Source organism: Uloborus diversus, chromosome 4, assembly GCF_026930045.1.
Source record: "Uloborus diversus isolate 005 chromosome 4, Udiv.v.3.1, whole genome shotgun sequence".
Taxonomy (NCBI): Eukaryota; Metazoa; Arthropoda; class Arachnida; order Araneae; family Uloboridae; genus Uloborus; species Uloborus diversus.
The window spans coordinates 138,910,300-138,931,924 of NC_072734.1; the positions used below are offsets into that span (position 1 = coordinate 138,910,300).

Consider the following 21,625-nt stretch of genomic DNA (forward strand, 5'->3'; position numbering starts at 1 on the left):
ACGCTGTTATCTGATGGCAATAAATAGCTTGTTGATAACGCTTTATCATTAATTGTTTCTGATGATGGTGAAGTCACGGCATAGCGAATTATTGTTATGCTGCGTAAAAAATAGCAGAGGGTGGCCTACTTGGTCTGCACCCAGACCCGTCATTTCGAATATTTCTAAAGGGGAGGGAGGTGCAAGCAATGCAAATGTCATAGGAGAATAGCAAAAACCACGCCCACTTACATGTGAAAACTTAATTTTTTTTAATCTTTGTGCGAAAGTTATACACGGTAAAGTGTATAACAAATGTCGAACTTTTTGCCAAAGTTGGTGCATTACCGGATTTTTTTCTCGTACATTTCTCATTGTTTTACGCAAAGCAAATTCAGCTGATTTGCATTGTTGAAGATTACGTGATTGGAATTGAACACATGCACCCGTCAATTTTCACCAAGTAATTTTGACTTAAAAATGAGTCCGCGTTGTTCTCAGATTTAAGTACCGACTCATACTTAAAAATAACATAGTTACAGGAGAGGCAAATATTATTTAATTTATACTGTAGTGAATTAGATTAGAACTATAAGAGCAAAGTTACATAAATCATAATCGAGGCTTCTTTTACAATTTGTTCTGTATAATATCGTTACTTCAAACTATTAATGTATTTTTTTATTGAAATTCCGATTAGCGTACTTATTTAAGAAAAATATCAGTACCCTCGGAGCTAGACAAACGTAAGTCACGTAATCGTTACTTTATGAGGAGATCGGAAAAACGATTGCTTGGTGCAAGCAAAGGATTAGACTAGCGTTCCTTTAACACTAGGAAATTATTAAAGAATTTTTTTTATATAAATATTTTTTATCTTAGGATTACCTTTATATGGCTCGACGCGGAATAGAATTCTACATACAACGCACAAATAAACGGAAAATCACAATTTTTGGACGGAAATAGATAGGTATTTGGCTAACTTCGGAGCCGGATACTAAATGCTTGAAACTTGAAACATAATAAGGATGGAGGACTTAGGAATAAACAATCTGCTAGACTGGGACCTAGAAGTTTTTTTTTTTTTTTTTTTTTTTTTGAGCAATTACGATTGCTTATTGCTTTCATTTGACTGTTTTTGGCGTTCCTTTGATTTTTCCCACCGCCACCCTCTGCAGCATCACCATCGACCGGGTCCTCACGATGCTGCTCCTATAGCGAAAGCCGTCTCAAGGTTGCGTCCATATCCTGCACACACACGCATACATACACAACTACACACACACAAACGCATACATACATAACTACACACACAAACGCATACATACACAACTACACACACACAAACGCATACATACACAACCACACACACACAAACGCATACACACACATACACCTACACACACAAACACATACACACAGAGGCATGCATACAGACACCTACACATATACACACAAAAACATACACACACACATAACTACCCACACATTCATGCCTCTTCACAGACACAAACACATATGCCTACACACGCATACACATACCCCCCCCCCCCACTCACACATTCATACACACAACTACCCACACACTTATGCCAGTACACAGACACAAATACACATGCCTACACACATACACCCCACACACAAACACACATACCCCCCACACACAAACACACACGCCTACGTACATACTCGTGATTGCGAAAAACATAATTTGAATTCAAGATGTCAAAATTCGAATTTAATTTTTTTTTTCTTTTTTGCCGATTTTTTAATGTAAGACATTCTACGTTTAGGATTATCGGTTTACACTGATTCAATTCCAAGGTTTTTCCATCGTACACGAATTTGAATCAACGAAAAGTCATTTTTCTTACTAACGTAGCATAAAGTACCTAGAAAACAGTATAGTGTGAGTATAACTTATTTTTTAGATACAATTTAGGTGTTTCCATTTCCCCCATACATTCCGAACTCGAGAGTAAAAGGAAACACAATTTTGTTTTCAATTTTTCTATTTCTTGGAAGATTTTAATGTAAAAAAGGGGTGCCCACCTGGGGGGGGGGGTAAGGGGTCATGGCGCTGACTGCGCCATTGATATTTTTAGGGGGCGTTTTAAGGTATATTTTCCTCTCCTTGGGGGGTAGCTCCCGGTTTTGGGGAATCTTCGTGGTCTTGAGGGGGGCACCCTTGTTCTTAGGAGGAGCACCCCTGTGTAAAGTACACTTTTGTGTGTGTTTTACAAAAATGTATCGTATAATTGAATTTCTATTAAGTAATTTTCATTTAAAATGATGTCACATTACATTTGGAGGATTCAGCGGGCTGCGTGTTGCCCTACTGCCACAGATTGAGTATTGTTGGTGTAGAACTTATTAAACTGACAACTGATTATGCATATTGCGATTATCTTTTCTCTTGCTACATCAACTTTATGGGGAAAGAAATCATTGTTTCCATTTACTCCTTAGTCTCTGGTGTAAATGGAAACACGCTGAGGTTATTGTGAACGTGATTTCATTCGTTTAAAAAGGGTCAAAAACTCAAAAATTTTCCCGTTAATTTCAGAGTCTTGGACACAATGCACAAAAAATTTATCCCTCGATTCATTCTAAAGGAGGAAAGGATTTCAAGTTGAAACAATGAAATTCTGTTTCCTTTTACCGCAAATGCCCTCAACTGTTTTCTACATTTTAATCCAAGTTACTCATCATGTTATTGCGTGATTTGCTCTGATTTTTTTTTTTTTTTTTTTTTTTGAGCATTCACGATTGCTTATTGCTTTCATTTGACTATTTTTGACGTTCCTTTGATTTTTCCCACCAGCACCCTCCGCAGCAACGCCGTCGACCGGGTCCTCACGATGCTGCACCTCTAGCGAAAACTGTCTCCAGGTTGCGTCAATATCCTACACTTACACGTATACATACACATATATACACCTACACACACATACATACACCTACACACATACATACACCTACACACATACATACACCTACACACTCACACACACACAACTACCCACACACTCATGCCAGCACACAGACACAAATACATATGCCTACACACACATACACATACCCCCCACACACACCTACACACATACACACAACTACCCACACACTCATGCCCGCACACAGGCACAAACACACATGCCTACACACACACATATCCCCACACATAAACACACACGCTTACATATACACACACACTCGTGATTGCGAAAAACATAATTTGAATTCAAGATGACAAAATTCAAATTATTTTTTCTTTAATTTTTTTTTTTTTTTTTTTTTTTTGTGTGTGTGTGTGTGTGTGTGCTTGTATAGCAGGGTGGAGCATAAAAATGTTTTCTTTTTTTTTCTATCTTTTTTTTTTTTTTTCGATTTTGTTTTATCCCTAGTGCAAAGAAGTTGGGTACTGGTGGATATGTCATGTGTGTAAAAGTTTTGGGAAAGCAAGAAATATTTACCGCCTCTATATCGCAGGTGAGTTTCGAATCGTTCCATGTTAAATCAACTAAAAAATATTTTTTCTCAACTATACCATCTCAGATTCTCACGAAACTTACAAATATATTGTTCTTTGTCATCTTAAATGCATTATGTAACTAAGCAAAAAAAACTATTATGCATAAGTGATGAGCAACTAATTTTTGAATTTCGTTAAAAAGGTCTCTTTTTACTTGCTATCAGTACTTTAAAACGTTATAACTCTAACGTTATATTAGTTCATTTTTAAAAGAATTATCACTTGTAAATAAACTGCCAAGGATGGAAACATCCTGATGGTTTCAACAATCTTGCCACATCAGGATTGTTGAAACCAAAGGTTTTTTGTGTGTTGGAGAAATCTTCTCTCGCTGCGCCCCTGCTACATGCTTCTGTATAAACTAAATAAATATCTGAAGACATTTTCAATGGAGACACTAGTGCAGCCAGAGATGGCTAATAGGGAGGGGCTTTGGATGTAATGACCCTTCCCCCCTTGGCCCCCAAAACCACCAGCAATATTTTGATCTGTAGAAGTAATTCTGCCGCAAGGTTCGTCGCGTTTGACCGGTTAATCGGGTTATAAATAATGGTTTGAAAAATGAAATGCGAAACTGGTATCTAGTGAAGTATTTTTTGTTTTATTTATTTATTTCATTTATTTATTTACTTTTTTAGCCATCTTTAAGTGGCATTACATATCCTATTTTCTAAAAAATCTTGTAGAAGATAACAGACTTGAAAACAGCGTTGTGTAGCGCAACAGTGCTATTGTTGGCAAAATGGCGCAAAATCATCTGTTGTGGGTAGTTTTTTTTTTTTACCTCCCCCCCCCCCTCTGTACCTGACAGCAGTTTCTTTTCTTTTCTTTTTTTTTTTCTTTCTTTTTTTTTAGAGAGAGAGACAGAGAAATTGTTGAAGTAAAACATACAGAAAAGACATAACTCATTAATCAATTATTAAATTTGATCGATAACTGCATCCATTCATTATTAACTGCTTCTAATTGTATACTATGGGCACAATAAATTCTTCGGGAAACCACATGCACCCAGATTTTCTTTTGTACACACTAGGAAAATTTCGAAAAATACATCAGATTAATTTCCTTTAAATATTTTTGGAGGCTCAAGAGCAGTACAAAGAAACAACTTTTTTAACAATGTATAAATCCAGAACTAATGCGAACCGATGAAGCAAAACAAACTTTTAAAATTGCTCCCACAATCGTATTTTGATGTCAAGTTCATCCGTTTACCAAACGTTTCAACGCATGGAGGCGGGCTTAGGATCTGCCGCTATCCCCAGTTGCTTAGTTACGGCGGAGCGTCTACCGTTTCTCGGAGCCAATAACGATCGCACAGCCTTTGCAGCCAACAAAAGATTCATGGCTGTCACATTTATCTTTCATCGCCAACTTTTGGCAGAGTGCGAAATATTGTGGCGCTTCATTTCTCTTAGAGGTGAAATGAAAACAGCGTGGAAGAGAAAGAGACACTTGTTGTGAAATGAATTAATAGTAATAGAAAATGAATGAAAAATCTGGTAGTTGTTTACCACCCTTTTTGTACTATGGAACTGTTTGATTAGCATACATGCATCATCATTAGTAAACTGCGAAGATGGCATTAAAAGTATAAAAAAAGAGATGTACATATTGCTATAAATTACTATCGGATATTATGTGCCATTTACTGCGTTACCTGCAAAAAAATTTTTTAAAAAAGAGGAATACGAGGTAAATTTTCTCATGTCTTTCACTTCTATATTAATTTTTTTAAGGCTCTAATTTCCTTCAAGTTAAAATTAGTTGCTGTTTATTTCTAGGGTGAAAGTGGGAGAGACGCCATGAGGTGAGACGTCATACCTTCGGAAATTCTGTGATAAAGAAAGAGATAGCTATATTTCTCACTGTTTTTATTTACTCATAGACTCTTCCTTCCTAACATGTCAGTTCTTGTTCGACTGCGCTCGAGTGTGTCGTGTGTATGACGAACAGGGTTGGCAGGTTTCTGCCGTGGCGGTAAAAACCGCTGGTAGAAACCGGTTAAAACCGGCATGGCAAAAACCCCTTTCTGCCACATTTATGGCAGAAACTGGCAGAAACTCAAAAAATGACATAAATGCAATTCCTGACATACAATAGAAAATGTATAAGAAAAATAATTAAATATTAACCCAAATACAATTTATTTACAACACTATCACTATTTAAAATAAAATTTTACATTGTTTTCACACTGCAGCAGCCTGTAACAAAATACAAGTTTTGACGCTGTTTCTAAACCTAAACAATTTCTCAATTTGTTGTGCACAAAGCAGAAATTTGAGAAGATTTTTTCAATCCCAGCAGAACTAGCTGGCATTATCATCAAAAAACAAGCAAGAGTCACAAAACTTTCATCTATATCACATTTTTTCAAATTGAACCACCATGCGGTCTGGAGTAGTTGTTACAACTTGATTGGAAAAATAGGTTTCGGGAAAAGGGGCCAATTTGTTTTGTAAAGCTATGGTATAAGGTACCAGGGATAATATTTGCGAGTAAAGTTTGGGCACTTTCTTCTTGATTACATGATAAATTTACTCCCAAATACTTTGGATGGAGCATATAGGCGAGTAAATGGTTATCAGTAACTGTTTGAATAAATCTGTGCGTCACTTCCTTCTCAAAAGCACACATAAGAGCGTCTTTTGTTAAACGAATCCAAACATCGCAAGCCTCTGCAATTGAGCAGTTCTCTTTTTAAACTGAATCCAGAGCAATAGCAACAGGTTTTATCTGCAGCAGCAAGTGTTTAACTTCTTTGTGAATCATCTGATTATTTATAATCTGAACAATACCTTTGTCATGAATATCATCTTCATGTTCTTCTAGTATTTGTAAATAATATGGGCGATTTCATAAACGACTAAAAGCAGTCCACCTGGCTATTCCACCGTGTATTACAAGGTGGTTTCACAGCTTTTGGGTACTCCTTTAGCCAAGCTCCTTGCCTGTGATGGTTTCTGAAATATTTCTGGACTGAAACCACATGTTTAATGAGAGAATCTGGTGTGATATCCAATCCAAGAAGATTTAAGTAATGAGCTGAACACCCATAAATTGTAACAGATGGCATTTCTTCTTCAATAATTTTCCTCATTAACTCCATCTTGTGTTCATTATCAGTTACTAAAGATAATACTTTGCAGTCATATTTTGTTTCAAGCTCTATTATTGCATTGTTTGCTAAATCAGCACAGTAAGTTGCAGCAGCAGGAGCTCTTTGAGAATAGCTTTATACAATTATATTAAGTGTAAAATGACAAGTTCCTGAATTTTTGAGTTTAATGAAATAAAAAAAATCTGTATTTGTTTAAATATTTGATATATTAAACTTTATATTGAATGCAAACAAAATAATTATAAACAAACTGAAAAATTTGTTACTTACAACATTACAAGGCTAAAATTTCTAACACATAGCAATTTCAACTATGATACATTTTACTGTGATGCTTTGGAAATGTCAGTCTTGTTATTTAACATATTTTTACACTAATTATTAAATAACTATTATATTAAGTTTTTGCAATGATGAAATGGAGTTATGACGAGATATTTTATTTTACTTAATTGCCTGTCATGAAGTAATTACCACAGCTATTAAAAACATTTTCTAGTTTTTGCCAGTTTCTACCAGTTTCTGTCGGTTTTTACAGGTTATAACCAGTTTCTGCCACTGGCAGGGCAAAAACCAGTTTCTGCCGGCAAAAAGCCAACCTTGATGACGAAAGATCATTATAGTGTGAGCATTTTTCGACGAAAATGTTGAGTTGCTTTGATTTCAATAAGTGTTAAATGTTGGCTTGAATGTTTGATTTAGCTTGTTTTTAACTTATTTCAACTACATTTTGAAATATATGTTAATACTTACGTACTTTATACCTATATGGCATCGCTCCCACATAATGAGGAGAGATGCCGAACTTTTCAAAAGTTCGGCATCTTGTGCAACTTTTCAAAAGTTCGGTTGCTTGTGTGAGCGGAATGCTGGGAAAATTATTATTTAACAAAAAAAAAAAAAAAAAAAAACTGATTGGATTAAATGTTCCTTATGCTAAAAATGGCTGCATGAGACATGTACAGTACTGACCAATTAGTAAATAAAGGGGTGTTTTGTTTATATATATATATATATATATATATATTTTTTTTTTTTTTTTTTGAATGCCGAGAAAATGCGCAAGGAAGCATACTGTAATCAGGGGAAAGTGGAGTGAAGGTAACTTAATTCTAGCTATTAAAAAAGTAAAAAAAAAGGAAAAATATCAAAAATTGTAACTCGAAAACTTTATGGAAAACCGTGGGAAATGCTACATCAGATTTTACAGCTTTTGGAAAATTCCCACTTAACCCTAATGTTATTCCAGATCATTTCTTTGCTATATCTGATGTAATTGAAGTAGCTACTCCTGATATTCCTCTTGAAAGAGCTGCCACTCCAGCTCTGTCTCCACAAAAACCATCAACTTCGAGACAAACATCCACTAGTGAAGAAATCTCTACAAAGATTCTTGAGAAATCTTGTCCAATCCCAAAACTACCTAGCATGACAGTGAAGCGAAAGCAAGTTGCTTGTGTGAGCGGAATGCTGGGAAAATTATTATTTAACAAAAAAAAAACTGATTGGATTAAATGTTCCTTATGCTAAAAATGGCTGCATGAGACATGTACAGTACTGACCAATTTATTAGACTAAAGGTTTTTTTTTTGTACACTATTTGTACTAAAATACTATTTATTTTACTGTTAAAGTAGAGTACATACTGTACACTGATTATTACGTTATTTTAGCATAATTTAATGTTTGCAGGTGGCAGCACTGTCTGCTGTGTTTTGTTCTTTGTTTATCTAACCTACCAGGAACATAACCTCAATCAGCTTAAACAGTTCACTAGTTCTTTTTATTAATCTATTCTGTTATATTTAAAGTTAGTTTTAGGTAATTAGTGAGTATGTGTATGTGAGTATATATAATACTGAGTATAAACAATTTTTTCCTCCTTTTTTAAAAAGATAAGAAATAGTGTAAACCTTGTGAAAAGTATGCCAAAAAGACTTAAAATGCTCATCAAGAACAAGGGAATTCATACTAAATATTAGATAATTATTTCACTGTTCGTTAATGTGTCTATAGTTATGTAATCAATAAAGAATTTGCTTTTAAAACAGTCTTAGTCTAATAATTTGGCCAGCACTGTACAATAAACTGCAATTATTGTGGTCGGAAAATAATCCGCAAAAAGATCAAAAACAAGAATAATAACATAGATGGCATCTCTCCCACACTATATGACGTCTCTCACACACGTCATGGGAGAGATGGCCTGTTGTCAACTTACAGTTTTTATTTTTTATTTATTTTTTATTTAAGTCTAAAGCTCGTTTATGGTGATTTTAATAACTTAATAATAGTTTAACTTTCAAATAAAACTTAAAGGGTTGATTTAAATTGCATTTTTAATTTATTATCTAATTTCTACAAAAAGTATGGCGTCTTTCCCACTCTTACCCCATAGAGAGATTTTTACTAACATCACATTAAAGAAAGAAGGTGGAAAAAAAAAGTAAATCATTACCAGCTCTATAAAGTATATGAAATGCGCTCTAGAATAAAAGATAGTTACAAAAATTGCTCCTAGAATGGAAGTTGTATCAGTTTGAAAACAAAAGCGTCATAAGTATTTCGCTCAATAAAAAAAAATTAAATGAAGTAATATATATATTTTAAAAAACCGTTTGAAGTCTGTCATGATTTCTCTACGATACTTGGAATCGACAAATAAACACAACTTAAAAGATGAAGAAGAAGAGGGAGGAAAAAAGTTCAATTGCTTTCAAACGCAAAAAAAAAAGTTATTATTCCTATTGCTATTTAAATTTTAAAAGATTGATTTAAATCACAACTGAATTTTTAACCACAATTATTCTAAGGGTTTTTACAAAAGAGTCGTATTAAGCCATCAGAACATCAGATGACTTTAGAACAAAATGTTTGCAAATTGAGGCGAAAAGCAACCTATAACTTTTTGTTTGTTTCCGAATGCTGGATAGCTTTTTACTTACAAATTGTTGAAAATGTACCTAATTTTGATGCTGCTGTATGATAATAAAAGGACAAAGACTATCTTCATGAACAAAATTTGATGTTTGACGCCAAATTTTGAAATTTTAAATCCTGACACTTGCATACTATCGTAAAGTAACCAGATTCAGAATCAAATTGTACTGTCACGATAATTCATAAAATAGAGCCTATCGTCATTTTCCTTGTAGTTCATTAGAATTATATTTTATATTCAAAAAGGACTGCTTTGCGCAGAAGCTGTAATGAACCAGCGGAATAAACATAACTCGTGTTTGGTTTGGTGGTGAGGCAGGTGGGGCAACGCCTCATCCTGATCCCTCAAATGGGGCGTGAAATCAAAAACATCATAGAAAAATCTCTAAAAATGTTTAAATCAATCAGGATTTTTCTTTAAAAAAAAAAAATTGTTTCCCAAAATATTGTTAAAAATACATAAATGCATAAATAATTCATTATAAATACCATAACTGATCCTAAGACATCTTTTTTTTTAACCAAAACATTGCAGAAAAAGTAAATCTTTGCAAATAATAAAGCTGAAAGTCTGTATCTCTCGATCTCTGTTACGCGCATCGGCCGATTTTCGTGAAATTTAGCCCACAATCAGTTCGCAGCATAGGGGTGAGCACCTCGAAGCGATTTTTCAAAAATTCGATTTTGTTCTTTTCAATGATTTTATTTTTACCACCATTGGTGGATTTAATTCCTCTGTACAGTGCGAATAATCATAACATGAAGGAGCAAATTACCATAAAATGCACGAGTAAATTACCATGACATGGACGAGCAAATTATCACAACATGGACGAGCAAATTAGCGTAGCATACTGGCGAGAAATTCATCATCTATTATTTCTAAATATACAGGCGAACCAAATGACATTTTAATTTTCTACTACGGGTAAAGCCGTACGGTTACAGCTAGTAAATAAATATACGGTAACGACGCCTTTTCTTAATAACTTAAAATGTTTCGAACAGCTTAGGCATGGTAGCTTCGCTTGAGGCCATTTTTGTTTTCTCCCCCTCCGCCCCCCCCCCCCTCTATCACTTTCTTTCTTTGCTTTTTTTTTTTCCACGTCCCTGTCAGTTAGCTGTGAAGAAAAAGAAATAAATAAAAAAAGTTGTTTGCATCAAAGGAAGTCATCGTGCCTCAAAGGGCTAAAGTGCTTGCTCAAGTTTTTAAATGATGATTAGAAATAATAATTAGAAAATGGATACGATTAGAAATTTATATTTCTTTTTTCAAAAGAATTATATATAAAAGTAAGTTCATAAAGAATTAATTCAAGCTTTTTAAATTAAAACCTACCAATATTTTCGTCCAGAAGCAGTGACGCCCAACTTACCTCGGGCCGCATCCGGCCCGTGAGGCTGATCCGTCGTTGCTTTGTTCAATGTTCCAAATCGAAAGGCACAATTAGTGACAATGTCGCAAATTTGTAGCCAAATGTTCAGAAATTGGTTTCCGAAAAACATAAATTCAATAAAATAAGCTCCAAGTAATGATAATAACAAATGTTGGTTTCTAATGTTCTTTCATTTTGCATATTTTTCTATGTTATTTAGAAAAGAATGAAACATTTTGAAATTTCTTGTGGCCCGCAAGAAAGATTTTAATATGAGGTCTGGCCCGCGGGCAGGAAAAGATTGGGCACCACTGGTCCAGAGGATAGCTGAATTTTCCCTGGAATCTTGTTATAAATCGAACAAGGTTGTGGAATTACGTTATGTAACACTAGCAGTACCCGCACGGCGATGCCCGTGCTAAGAAATTAAAGGAAGTCCGTTGAACAAAAAAAAAAAAAAAAAAATATCCACGCCCCCCCCCCCCTCCCTTCTGATCAGAAATGATCATTTTTCTTCAACTAAAGTGCATACACACCTTTTCAAAAGACCTAATAAAGTCTCTTTAGAATTTAAAACTATTCGCCAGAACACATAAAAATATTCACAGTAGCTTTCAAACACAAAATAATCCTTCAACTACACAGTTCATCGCTTAACGGGCCAAGCAACCACGCTACTGTAACCCTGCCCTATAGCGAGTGAAGCGGTTTTTTCCCCTGCTATTTAAAGTGTTTTGCCAGATAAACAATGCTATAATAAAAACGTTATAAAGAACAATCACAATTGAATAATACAACAAATCAAATTATTTTTACTTAGATAAGTAATTATCTTCAACTAAAAAAAACAAAAACAAATGTTGAAGAAATAAGGAAAACAAAACCCAATAGAAAATTCCAACAAAATCAAATTATGTACCTGAACATCGAAAAAAAAAACGCCTTCGAAAATCTGTTCGTTGACCACAGCAGCGTAGCATGGGCATGGTTCCTCGCAGTTATCGATTTTTGTCGACCAGCGTCCTCTCGAAGAGTTAACTTACCCCGCCATCTATTAGGAGTTCATAAAAGTAAACAATTCATTAAACATTTAATTTGCAATTACAAAAATTTCGGTCGATATGATTTTAAAAAAAAATAGCCTATAGCCTTCTTTACTAATAATAAAGCTGAATGTCTCTCTGTCCGGAGGATTTCTGGATGTCTGGATGTCTGTAGGATATCTGTAGGATGTCTGTAGGATGTCTGTGACGCGCATAGCGCCTAAACCGTTCGACCGATTTTCATGAAATTTGGCACGAAGTTAGTATGTAGCATGGGGGTGTGCACCTCGAAGCGATTTTTCGAAAATTCGATGTGGTTCTTTTTTTATTCCAATTTTAAGAAAAAAAACTATCATAAATTACGAAATTATCATAACGTGTAACCGTAACATGGGCACAAGCCAATTGGCGAGATACGAAATTATCATAACGTGTAACCGTAACATGAGTACAAGCCAATTGACGAGAAAATTCACAATACATTATTTGTAAATACAGGCGAACCAAAAGACCTTTTAATTTTTCTATTACGGGCGAAGTCGTGCGGGTACCACTAGTTACTAATAATAAAGCTGAAAGTCTCTCTGTCCGGAGGATGTCTGGATGTCTGTAGGATGTCTGTGACGCGCATTGCGCCTAGACCGTTCGGCCGATTTTCATGAAATTTGGCACAAAGTTAGTATGTAGCAGGGGGGTGTGCACCTCGAAGCGATTTTTCGAAAATTCGATGTGGTTATTCTTCTATTCAAATTTTAAGAAAAAAAAATCATAAGATGGACGAGTAAATTACGAAATTATCATAACGTGGAACCGTAACATGGGCACAAGCCAATTGGCGAGATACGAAATGATCATAACGTGGAACCGTAAGATGGGTACAAGCCAACTGGCGAGAAAATTCACCATACATTATTTGTAAATATACAGGCGAACCAAAAGACCTTTTGATTTTTCTATTACGGGCAAAGCCGTGCGGGTATCACTAGTCCTCAATAAATGGACTATTTAACACAAAAAGAATTTCTCAATTGGAACCAGTAGTTCCTGAAATTAGCACGTTCAAGCAAACAAACCCTTCAGCTTTATTAGTATAGATATAAATTTTACCGTTTCCATTATATTTTTTATTGCTGCTGCACTCCCATTAGTCATAGCGTGATGTTATATAGCCTACAGCCTTCCTCAATGAATGGACTATTCAACACAATAAGAATTTTTCAATTCGAACCAGTTGTTTCTGAGATTAGAGCGTTCAAACAAAGAAACTCTACAGCTTTATATTATTATATAGATTCATATAGTCATACATTCAACTCTTGGCATTATTAATGTTCTTTTTTAATGAAATGAGCATAAATATATACATATTTTGTTGAAATATATTACAAAGTTTGAATATTTTATTAAATTATCTGCGTTTTCCAAGTAATTAATAGAACAGTTAATGTTTTCCGATCTTCTTTTATAGTGAATTTTTTACTGATAATAAGAATTATATAGCACTCATTTTCGAAGCATGAAAACATAATGTTTGAGAGGACGCTTATGTAATGGATTTTTTTTTCTCCATACTTGGAAACTTAGTGTGGGATAATTGCTATTTATTTAATATTGAGAGTAATTTATTTACTATTTAAAATAAAATTTTGGTTAACTAATTTCAACTAACAGCTATATTAAGTTTAATTACTTAATTAGTTTAAAAATTAAAAATATTTTTCTAATTATCAGTTTTAATTGGATTAACCTTAATGTAATTAACAGCAAATGCTTCTTATTTAGCATTCCTCCTCTTTTGAAGTTCCGTAATCTTAGACCTACCCCACCTCCCTTACAAGTTGCATCCCCCCCCCCCCACGTTTTGGAGATAGCGCGGGCGAACCATAAAGCGAAAAATCAATTTTTGTTTCCGAAAAATCGAAAAAACTGCAGATTGTGAATATATTTTTGGCTTTTTGTTAATAGAAATAGAAACTAGATATTTTTAGAAATAGAGATCCCCCCACCCCCCGCCTCCTGTATGCTTTACATTGACGTTAGTTTGAGATCGATTAAATGAAAAAGAAGTGCGGTGATTTAAAGTGCTGCAGATTCATGGGTACCTAGCATCATACATAATTTAACAATTAATTTTTTTAATAATTAATTTGGTTCTACATAATTTAATTGACTGCTCAGATATCGTCAATTCGATACAATTTGCTGTCCCAAGTAGGACTTTTACGAGTCATTCTTCTTCTTTACTAATAATAAAGCTGAAAGTCTCTCTGTCCGGAGGATGTCTGGATGTCTGTGACGCGTATAGCGCCAAGACCGTTCGGCCGATTTTCATGAAATTTTTCACAAAGTTAGTTTGGAGCATGGGGGTGTGCACCTCGAAGCGGTTTTTCGAAAATTCGATTTTGTTCTTTTTCTATTCCTATTTTAAGAACATTTTCTGGAGCAAAATTATCATAAGATTGACGAGCAAATTACAAAATTATCATGACGTGGAATGGGAGAGCGAATGAACGTAGCCAATTGGCGAGAAATTCATCATTCATTATTTGTAAATATACAAGCGAAACAAAAGACCTTTTAATTCTCTACCACGGGAAAAGCCGTGCGGGTACCACTAAATTTAAAAATATTTTGACCAGACGGAACTATGTTGATAATTTTTGTCTTTTTAAATTTTGCAAACTTTTTAACATTCATTGTCATGATTTAGATAATTTTAACTTGTAATTTTACAATTTTAAATCTTTATGTTTTAATATTTTAAATGTATAGTTTGTTTTAATTGCTTTTCTATATTGTTGCCACTGTAATTGGATTATTTCTGTAGTGTGCAATGCTTGTAATAAATAAATAAATAAATAAATAAATCATTTCCCGATTATTATTTAAAATTCCAAAAGATAAGCTTTGTCTCTCTGTACCCTCGGTCTCGCCGTGCCCAACCTCCCCTGCGCTTAAATATTCAGCAATAGTTTGTTGATTTGCAAATATTTCTCGTAGAATGCTCGCTTCTGCTTACAATAAACCGAACAATAATATTTAAAACTTTGAGAAAATGAACTTTATATAAGGGTGATTCTCCAAAATGAAAACAATATTATATCCCAGGAGAACCCCCCAGGCCAAACACAAGAATTGTTTGACCTAAAAGTTTTCTCCTCTTTTTTTATTAGTTGAAAATAACTTTTCCGATGTTATTCCATCATTATTAAAACAATAAACCTGAATTTTTTATTGTTTTAATAAGAATGGAATAACATTGGAAAATGTAAATTTTTTCACGCAAAATTTTTTCAATACTTAGAAAGCCATTCTTTTGGCGTGTGTCCCCATCCGTTTCTCAAATGTACTTACATTTTAAAAAAATTTATATCAATCTTTTATAAATTTGTAATACTAAACTAAGCAAACTTAAAGGCGTAAAATAAAATTCTTTGAAGGAGTTTAATGATTTAAATAATCAAGGTACATCATTTTAAATTTCTTTCCCAGGTTTTTAAGTCATTCTCCTGCCCAAGGAATGAGTTCAATAGGGAAGTTGCAACCTATTAAATGTTCATATTTTGGTTATTGTAAATTGACCCTCAAAACTAAAAAATTCACCATCGCCGAATTTTAAAACACCGTGATTGATTTTTAATGAATTTTTAAAAATCCACGCGCAAAAGTGCTCTCTTCTGAAACGTCATGAGCTGACGTCACAGGGCACTAACGGGCAGCCTTCCGCCGAAGATCCCTTGTTTTCGCTACGGACAATTTGAGCGCGCTGATATTTTTATTTTTTAGAAATTCAATAATCCTTTTAAACACACTATGGAGGCCGGATTCGTTAAAGCACAATCTAAATAATCTTCCTCAAGTAACATCAATGATTATATTCGAATATTTCCGAGAGGATGAAAGGTTTAATGTTCCAGAAACGCGAGGAGTTAAATGCGAGGAGATAAGCCTTTTACGTTTCGTCTTCGAAGTCGAATGCACGTCCTTCGGTTTCTCCCCTATCGGAAGAGCGAATGACGTCACTTCCTATGCCATTTGACGTCACAAGCGCTTGAACTTTAAAAAATAATTTAAAAAAACTACTTATCGTATCGCAAAAATTTTTTCATCTATGACGTTCATACATGTTACTCTATCATATAAAAATAAAATTGAAAAATCGAAAACTTCCCTATTATTATAGATTTTAAAAAAAGGATTTTTCAATCTGCTGTACTACAACACTGTTTCTTACCAACCTTTTGTTGGATACCTTGAGTATGATTTGGCTGCTGTTCTTATTAAAATTTTGATGTTCAAAAATGTGGTGTGTAACATTTTTGATGTCATTCTTTTAGACAACATTTTTGTTTTAAATGAAAGAAAATATTAATTATACTCATATAGTATAGAGTTGAATTAAGAGGTCAGAATAGAGAAATAACATTCTTTATGTTAATTATAATCCTGGACCTACGTAACAGGCAAATTGTAAGGAAAACATCATTCTCCTGGTGCAAAAAAAAAAAAAAAAAAAAAAGTCATCCTCCTGGCGCAAAATTTTATTCTCCTGGCGCAAAAAAAAAAAAATAAATAAATAAATAAAGTAAAATAAAACCTCACTACTCTTCTATTTAGTAGAACAGAATTTATTCCCAATACATTAGTTAGAAAATAAAATCATGATAATTTTTTAAAAAAAGCTGAATTTGGCAATAAATAAATAAGAAATGTAGTGGTTGAAAAATTCTATTTGTTTATTTATTTTTTCGTTTTTTTTGTTGTTCAGACGAATCTTTCACAAAGAAAATTGTTGGTTATACATTTTTAATTTTAACGAATAGGTAAATGAAGTTGCTTTAAATTTCTGACTTTGATAAATTAGAGCGCAACTTTTGAGAATTAGGTAAATACTTTTCTAAAACAGCGAATTAGAAATAACAAACAATAGAACTCAATGTGAAAATTGTTATTTATTTCTTAGTTTAGAATTTTAGTAGGGGAGACTGGGGTAATGGCAGTCACCTAACTGAAAATTAATAACCATTGATTGATTAAAAAATATATTGAGTTTTGACCAGTTAAGAAAAAAACATTTTTTTTTTCTTTTTTTGTTGTCATTAAAGTTATTATTGTTACTTTGATGATTAAGTAATAAGAAAACCATAAAAAGTTTTAGTAGTGTCCTTAGGCTAATTTTTACGCAAATCCCATTCTGCTCCGTAACTAAAATAAAATTGAAGAGGAATTTTTCGAAACACATGAGACATAATCAACTTTCTTAAACGTTCTTCTTTATTGCGTTTTAAGTGTTTTTTCATTCCAACCGAAAGTTTCGAAAGAATACAAACAGCAATTTTAGCCTCCTTATCATCTTCTCATTAAGCAGATTTGACAACACTTATCCGAGGCAAAAAGTCCTCTCCCCGGAGCACCATTCATCATTCCTTCTCCGTGTCTACTTGTTGGCGGCGGCTTGGCGACGTTTCAACTGAATCGCTCTCACACACGGAAAACGGTAACCCGTTGGGGGAAAAAAAAAGAAAACGAGGAGGAGTGGAAAGAAAAAAAACACTTTCCCCGTCGTAAAACAGATCGCATCTCCATGCGGGGTTTACTGCGTGGAATAAGAGGCTCCTTCATTCGCGACGTCAGCTTTCACCTCAAAAGCTTTCTGTAGTCGGTCGGTCACATTAAAACCGGTGCCCCATGATCGTCGGGGCCGACATGTCGGACAACGCCGGTTCCCCCAACGAGAACAGCAACAACAACAATCTCCCTTCGTTCGGTTTCACGCAAGAACAAGTGGCATGCGTCTGCGAAGTCCTGCAGCAATCTGGCAACATTGACCGCTTGGGCAGATTCCTCTGGTCTCTGCCTGCTTGTGAACAACTGCAGAAAAACGAAAGCGTCCTGAAGGCCAAGGCCCTGGTGGCTTTCCACAGAGGGAACTTCAAAGAACTCTATCGCATCTTGGAGAGCCACTCTTTCACGCCGAGTTCCCATCCCAAACTGCAAGGGCTGTGGATGAGGGCCCACTACATCGAAGCCGAGAGGCTGAGGGGCAGGCCTTTGGGGGCCGTTGGGAAGTACAGGATTAGAAGGAAGTTTCCTCTGCCCAGGACTATTTGGGACGGCGAGGAGATGAGTTATTGCTTCAAGGAAAAATCGCGGAACATTCTGCGCGAGTGGTACCACCATAACCCGTACCCGTCGCCGCGCGAGAAACGGGATCTGGCGGACGCGACAGGACTCACGACGACTCAAGTCAGTAACTGGTTCAAGAACCGGAGGCAGAGAGACAGAGCAGCGGAAACCAAAGACAGGTGAGTTTAAGTTCAAAATTCTTTATTTAAATTAAATCTTTTGAAAGAGTAGAATTCAAAAAACGCTGCAAGTATCAAGACACATTTGAACATGTCCCGCCTTTCTAGAATACTTTGAAGCTTCTTCTGAGAATACTTTTCACTGCACACTTTTACTTGACTCAGCAGCATTTTTTAACACTTTTGGGGACTCATTTAAGAACACTTTTTAAACACTGACACTTGTCCCTTCTTTTAGGACACTTAGTATTTTTTCAAAGACACACTTTTCAAAGCACTTATTAAACACTACTTTGGTTGTACTATGTTTTTGCTGTTCATTTTACAGCAATCTCGTGGGTATAGCAGGGAAAGCCATCCCTTTTAACGGCAGTCGCGTCACCAACCGAGAGCAATTCGTTGCAACAAAATTTATGGTAGTTGAGAGGTTCTACTTTCTCGAAGTTTAAGAAAGCTGTTGAAACTATATTTGTACGAAAGAAAACGAAGATTTCACTAGTGTACCCAAATGGGTTCTGAGTCTGTTCTGAAATGTCTTTTCAAGTTTTACAAACATCCTGATTGGTACATATTCGGAGCAGAGATTATTTCAGTACACTTTCCTTTTTACAGAGCACATTTCAGTGCACTTTTAGGAAACTGTAATCCTTTTTTTGAATTGAAAGTGTTCCAAGCGTGTTTCCAAGCTGGGAATTTGCAATGTAACAGTTTCATGTCCAAGTTGAAAATAGATCGAACAAATACGTGGATCAGGGTTTAACTTATACGTGAGAGCTCACAAGAGCTCAGATTTTGTTCCTTTTTCCCAATTTTAATGCGAATTTTTACATGTTAGCCTAAACTAACCCTTTTCACATTTGAGAAATGTTTTATTTATGTATACAGGATCGGCCCGATGGTTAATACACTTTTGGACAATATCAAAATAGTAATCCTAACCACTGCCCACTCACAAACTAAAAGATTATTGCATAAATTATGCATTATTTTAATTACCTTATGCATTGTTATAAAAATATTACAACTGCTTATATATATAAACATTAGTATTCGGAGATAAAAAGTTACAATTGTAGATGAGCAAAAAAAAAAAGATGAAATAAAATAAAAAAAATGGAAATGAAAGTAATTTTTCGCAAATCACGCCAAAAATTGTCTAAATTCTTTTTTTTTTTCATGTATCTCTCTTGAACAAAGAAACATATATTTATCCAAAAAATCTTTCTAACGACATTTTTCCTTATTATTTATTTATCTATTTGAACAAGAAAGATGAATGGAAGATTGGTCAACAGAACTCTCATACGAACCAACCTGAAAACGAAAAACTTGATATTTCAAATAGCTTCCCTTTCCCAAAGCTTTTTTTTTTTTTTTTTTGCCGTAAAAATAATGTAAATGAAAAAAAAATGGATATAAACCACGTTTTCGTCTGTTCTATCCAGAGCCCGATTAATCTCAAAAATTAGAGGAAGCTCTGCCTCATTTTGGGGCCTCCCACTTTTTGTTTGGGAAAATTTTTCTAAACATTCTATGCACGTTGATACAATAATGTTAAATGGCCCAGCAGAACTTAGAGTTATGTTTATTCCACCTTAGCGACTGACAGAAATTTTGTTTATTAAATATGTTGCAGTTCAATTCTCAGTAAGTTTTGGTAGTAACATTTTGAATCATATTTGCCGCTTCACAAAGGAAATAAAATGTCATAAAAGTACATTGTAACAGAGTTGAATCAAATCCCACATTTGAAAAGCTAGCTTGCAGCTACTTTTATCAAATGTGTCCTCACTTTAAATAATTTATTTCTTTCAAACATTTTTGTTTTGCAAGTTCAAAGGTTTGCAATCTTTTTAAAAAAACTCAGTTCTAAGCATAAACTGGAATTGTTAAGCACAGTTTTACATTGATATTTGGGCCCCCTAAAAATTCTGAGGGGGAAGCTCAAGTTTCCCGAGCTTTTTGGGTCATCAAGCCCCGGTTCTCTCCCCCAAACTCCAAGGCGAATTCCCCAAGCATTTTTCCCAATTACAGCACTATGCAGTCGGTCCTCGTTTTAAAACCAGGGAGACCCATGTGTACATTTTGAGATACTTCCACTATACCATCTCGAAGAGAATGTTCTAAACGAGCACAAAATCGAATTCATTTTATTTAAATTTGTAACTTATGATGGAACAAAGCGATATTTAACTTGCACAGTAAATTGAGCATAAAAACTTATTCCAATTCAAGCATAATTTAAATTAAAACTTTAAATACAACCTCCATTTCTGTTTCAGATAAGGGAGTTCATTTCAGGGAGTTTGTTCAGTAGCGCAGCCAAAAGTTACCTTCCTTTAGGTGGGGTTTTTATCATTGCGTCCTTTTATGTATGTAATCAATCTACCTTATTAGGATTAGCAACATGTGTTAAAACCAGCGGCGCTGAGGTTGGGGAGTAGATCATTGGGGATCTAAGGAGAGAGGGGATCATTGCCGCCCTTTTATGTATGTAATCAATCTACCTTATTAGGATTAGCAACATGTGTTAAAATCAGCGGCGCTGAGGTTGTGGAGTAGATCATTGGAGATCTCAGGAGAGAGGGGATCATTGCCGCCCTTTTATGTATGTAATCAATCTACCTTATTTGGATTAGCAACATGTGTTAAAACCAGCGGCTCTGGGGTTGGGGAGTAGACCCTAAAACCGCCTCCCTGTAGGCGCCACTGAGTTTGTTACTCCCTGAAAGTCCCTTCAATGATTCACCATAGTCCCCTTCCAGTGGTGCTTATAGACTAACTTTTTTTTATCATGCTTAAGTATGTAAGATTTTGGATACGAAAATTTCTTAAACTTCTTGGGTGTCAATAAAAAGCACTAAATTGGAACGAAATAGGGCTCCTCTAATAGAGTATAAACTTTACTATTGTATTTCACAAGCAATACCAGGAAGTATTATTTCAAATATTTACTTTAAATAATATCTAATTAATTGAAAAGATTACTTCAATCGTTTTCATTTTATTCACGAACTATTTTACTGGATGATTAAAATTGTCGACGGTTTAAAGGGGTGGGGGGCTTATAACTCCATGATCCTACCCTTGTATCCGCTCCAGATGTCCCTTTCAAAGACTTCGATAAGCTTTACAAAATCCTTTGTTGCTATCCGCTGAGACCCCCTACAAATACTCTATTCAAAAAATGATATGGTATATTAAATATTGCTTAATTTTAAATGCCGTATCGTGATCCTTCTAAAATGCTTTATTTTTTCATCAGAAACATTTCATTTTTATTCACGATTTTTGGAAAAATAATTAAACATTTGATTTTT

The 21,625-nt window shown here is 34.7% G+C and overlaps 1 protein-coding gene across 1 annotated transcript in view; it reads left to right on the forward strand.

Annotated features, from left to right (window-relative positions):
* Positions 1-17,421: 17,421 nt before the first annotated feature.
* The window catches only part of LOC129220151 (homeobox protein SIX1-like), a 74,917-nt gene continuing 70,713 nt past the window's right edge, over positions 17,422-21,625 (forward strand). Inside the window, exon 1 of the mRNA XM_054854506.1 lies at positions 17,422-18,305. Coding sequence (XP_054710481.1) covers positions 17,689-18,305 — 617 coding nt within the window. The 5' untranslated portion in view covers positions 17,422-17,688. The remainder of the gene's footprint in view (positions 18,306-21,625) is intronic.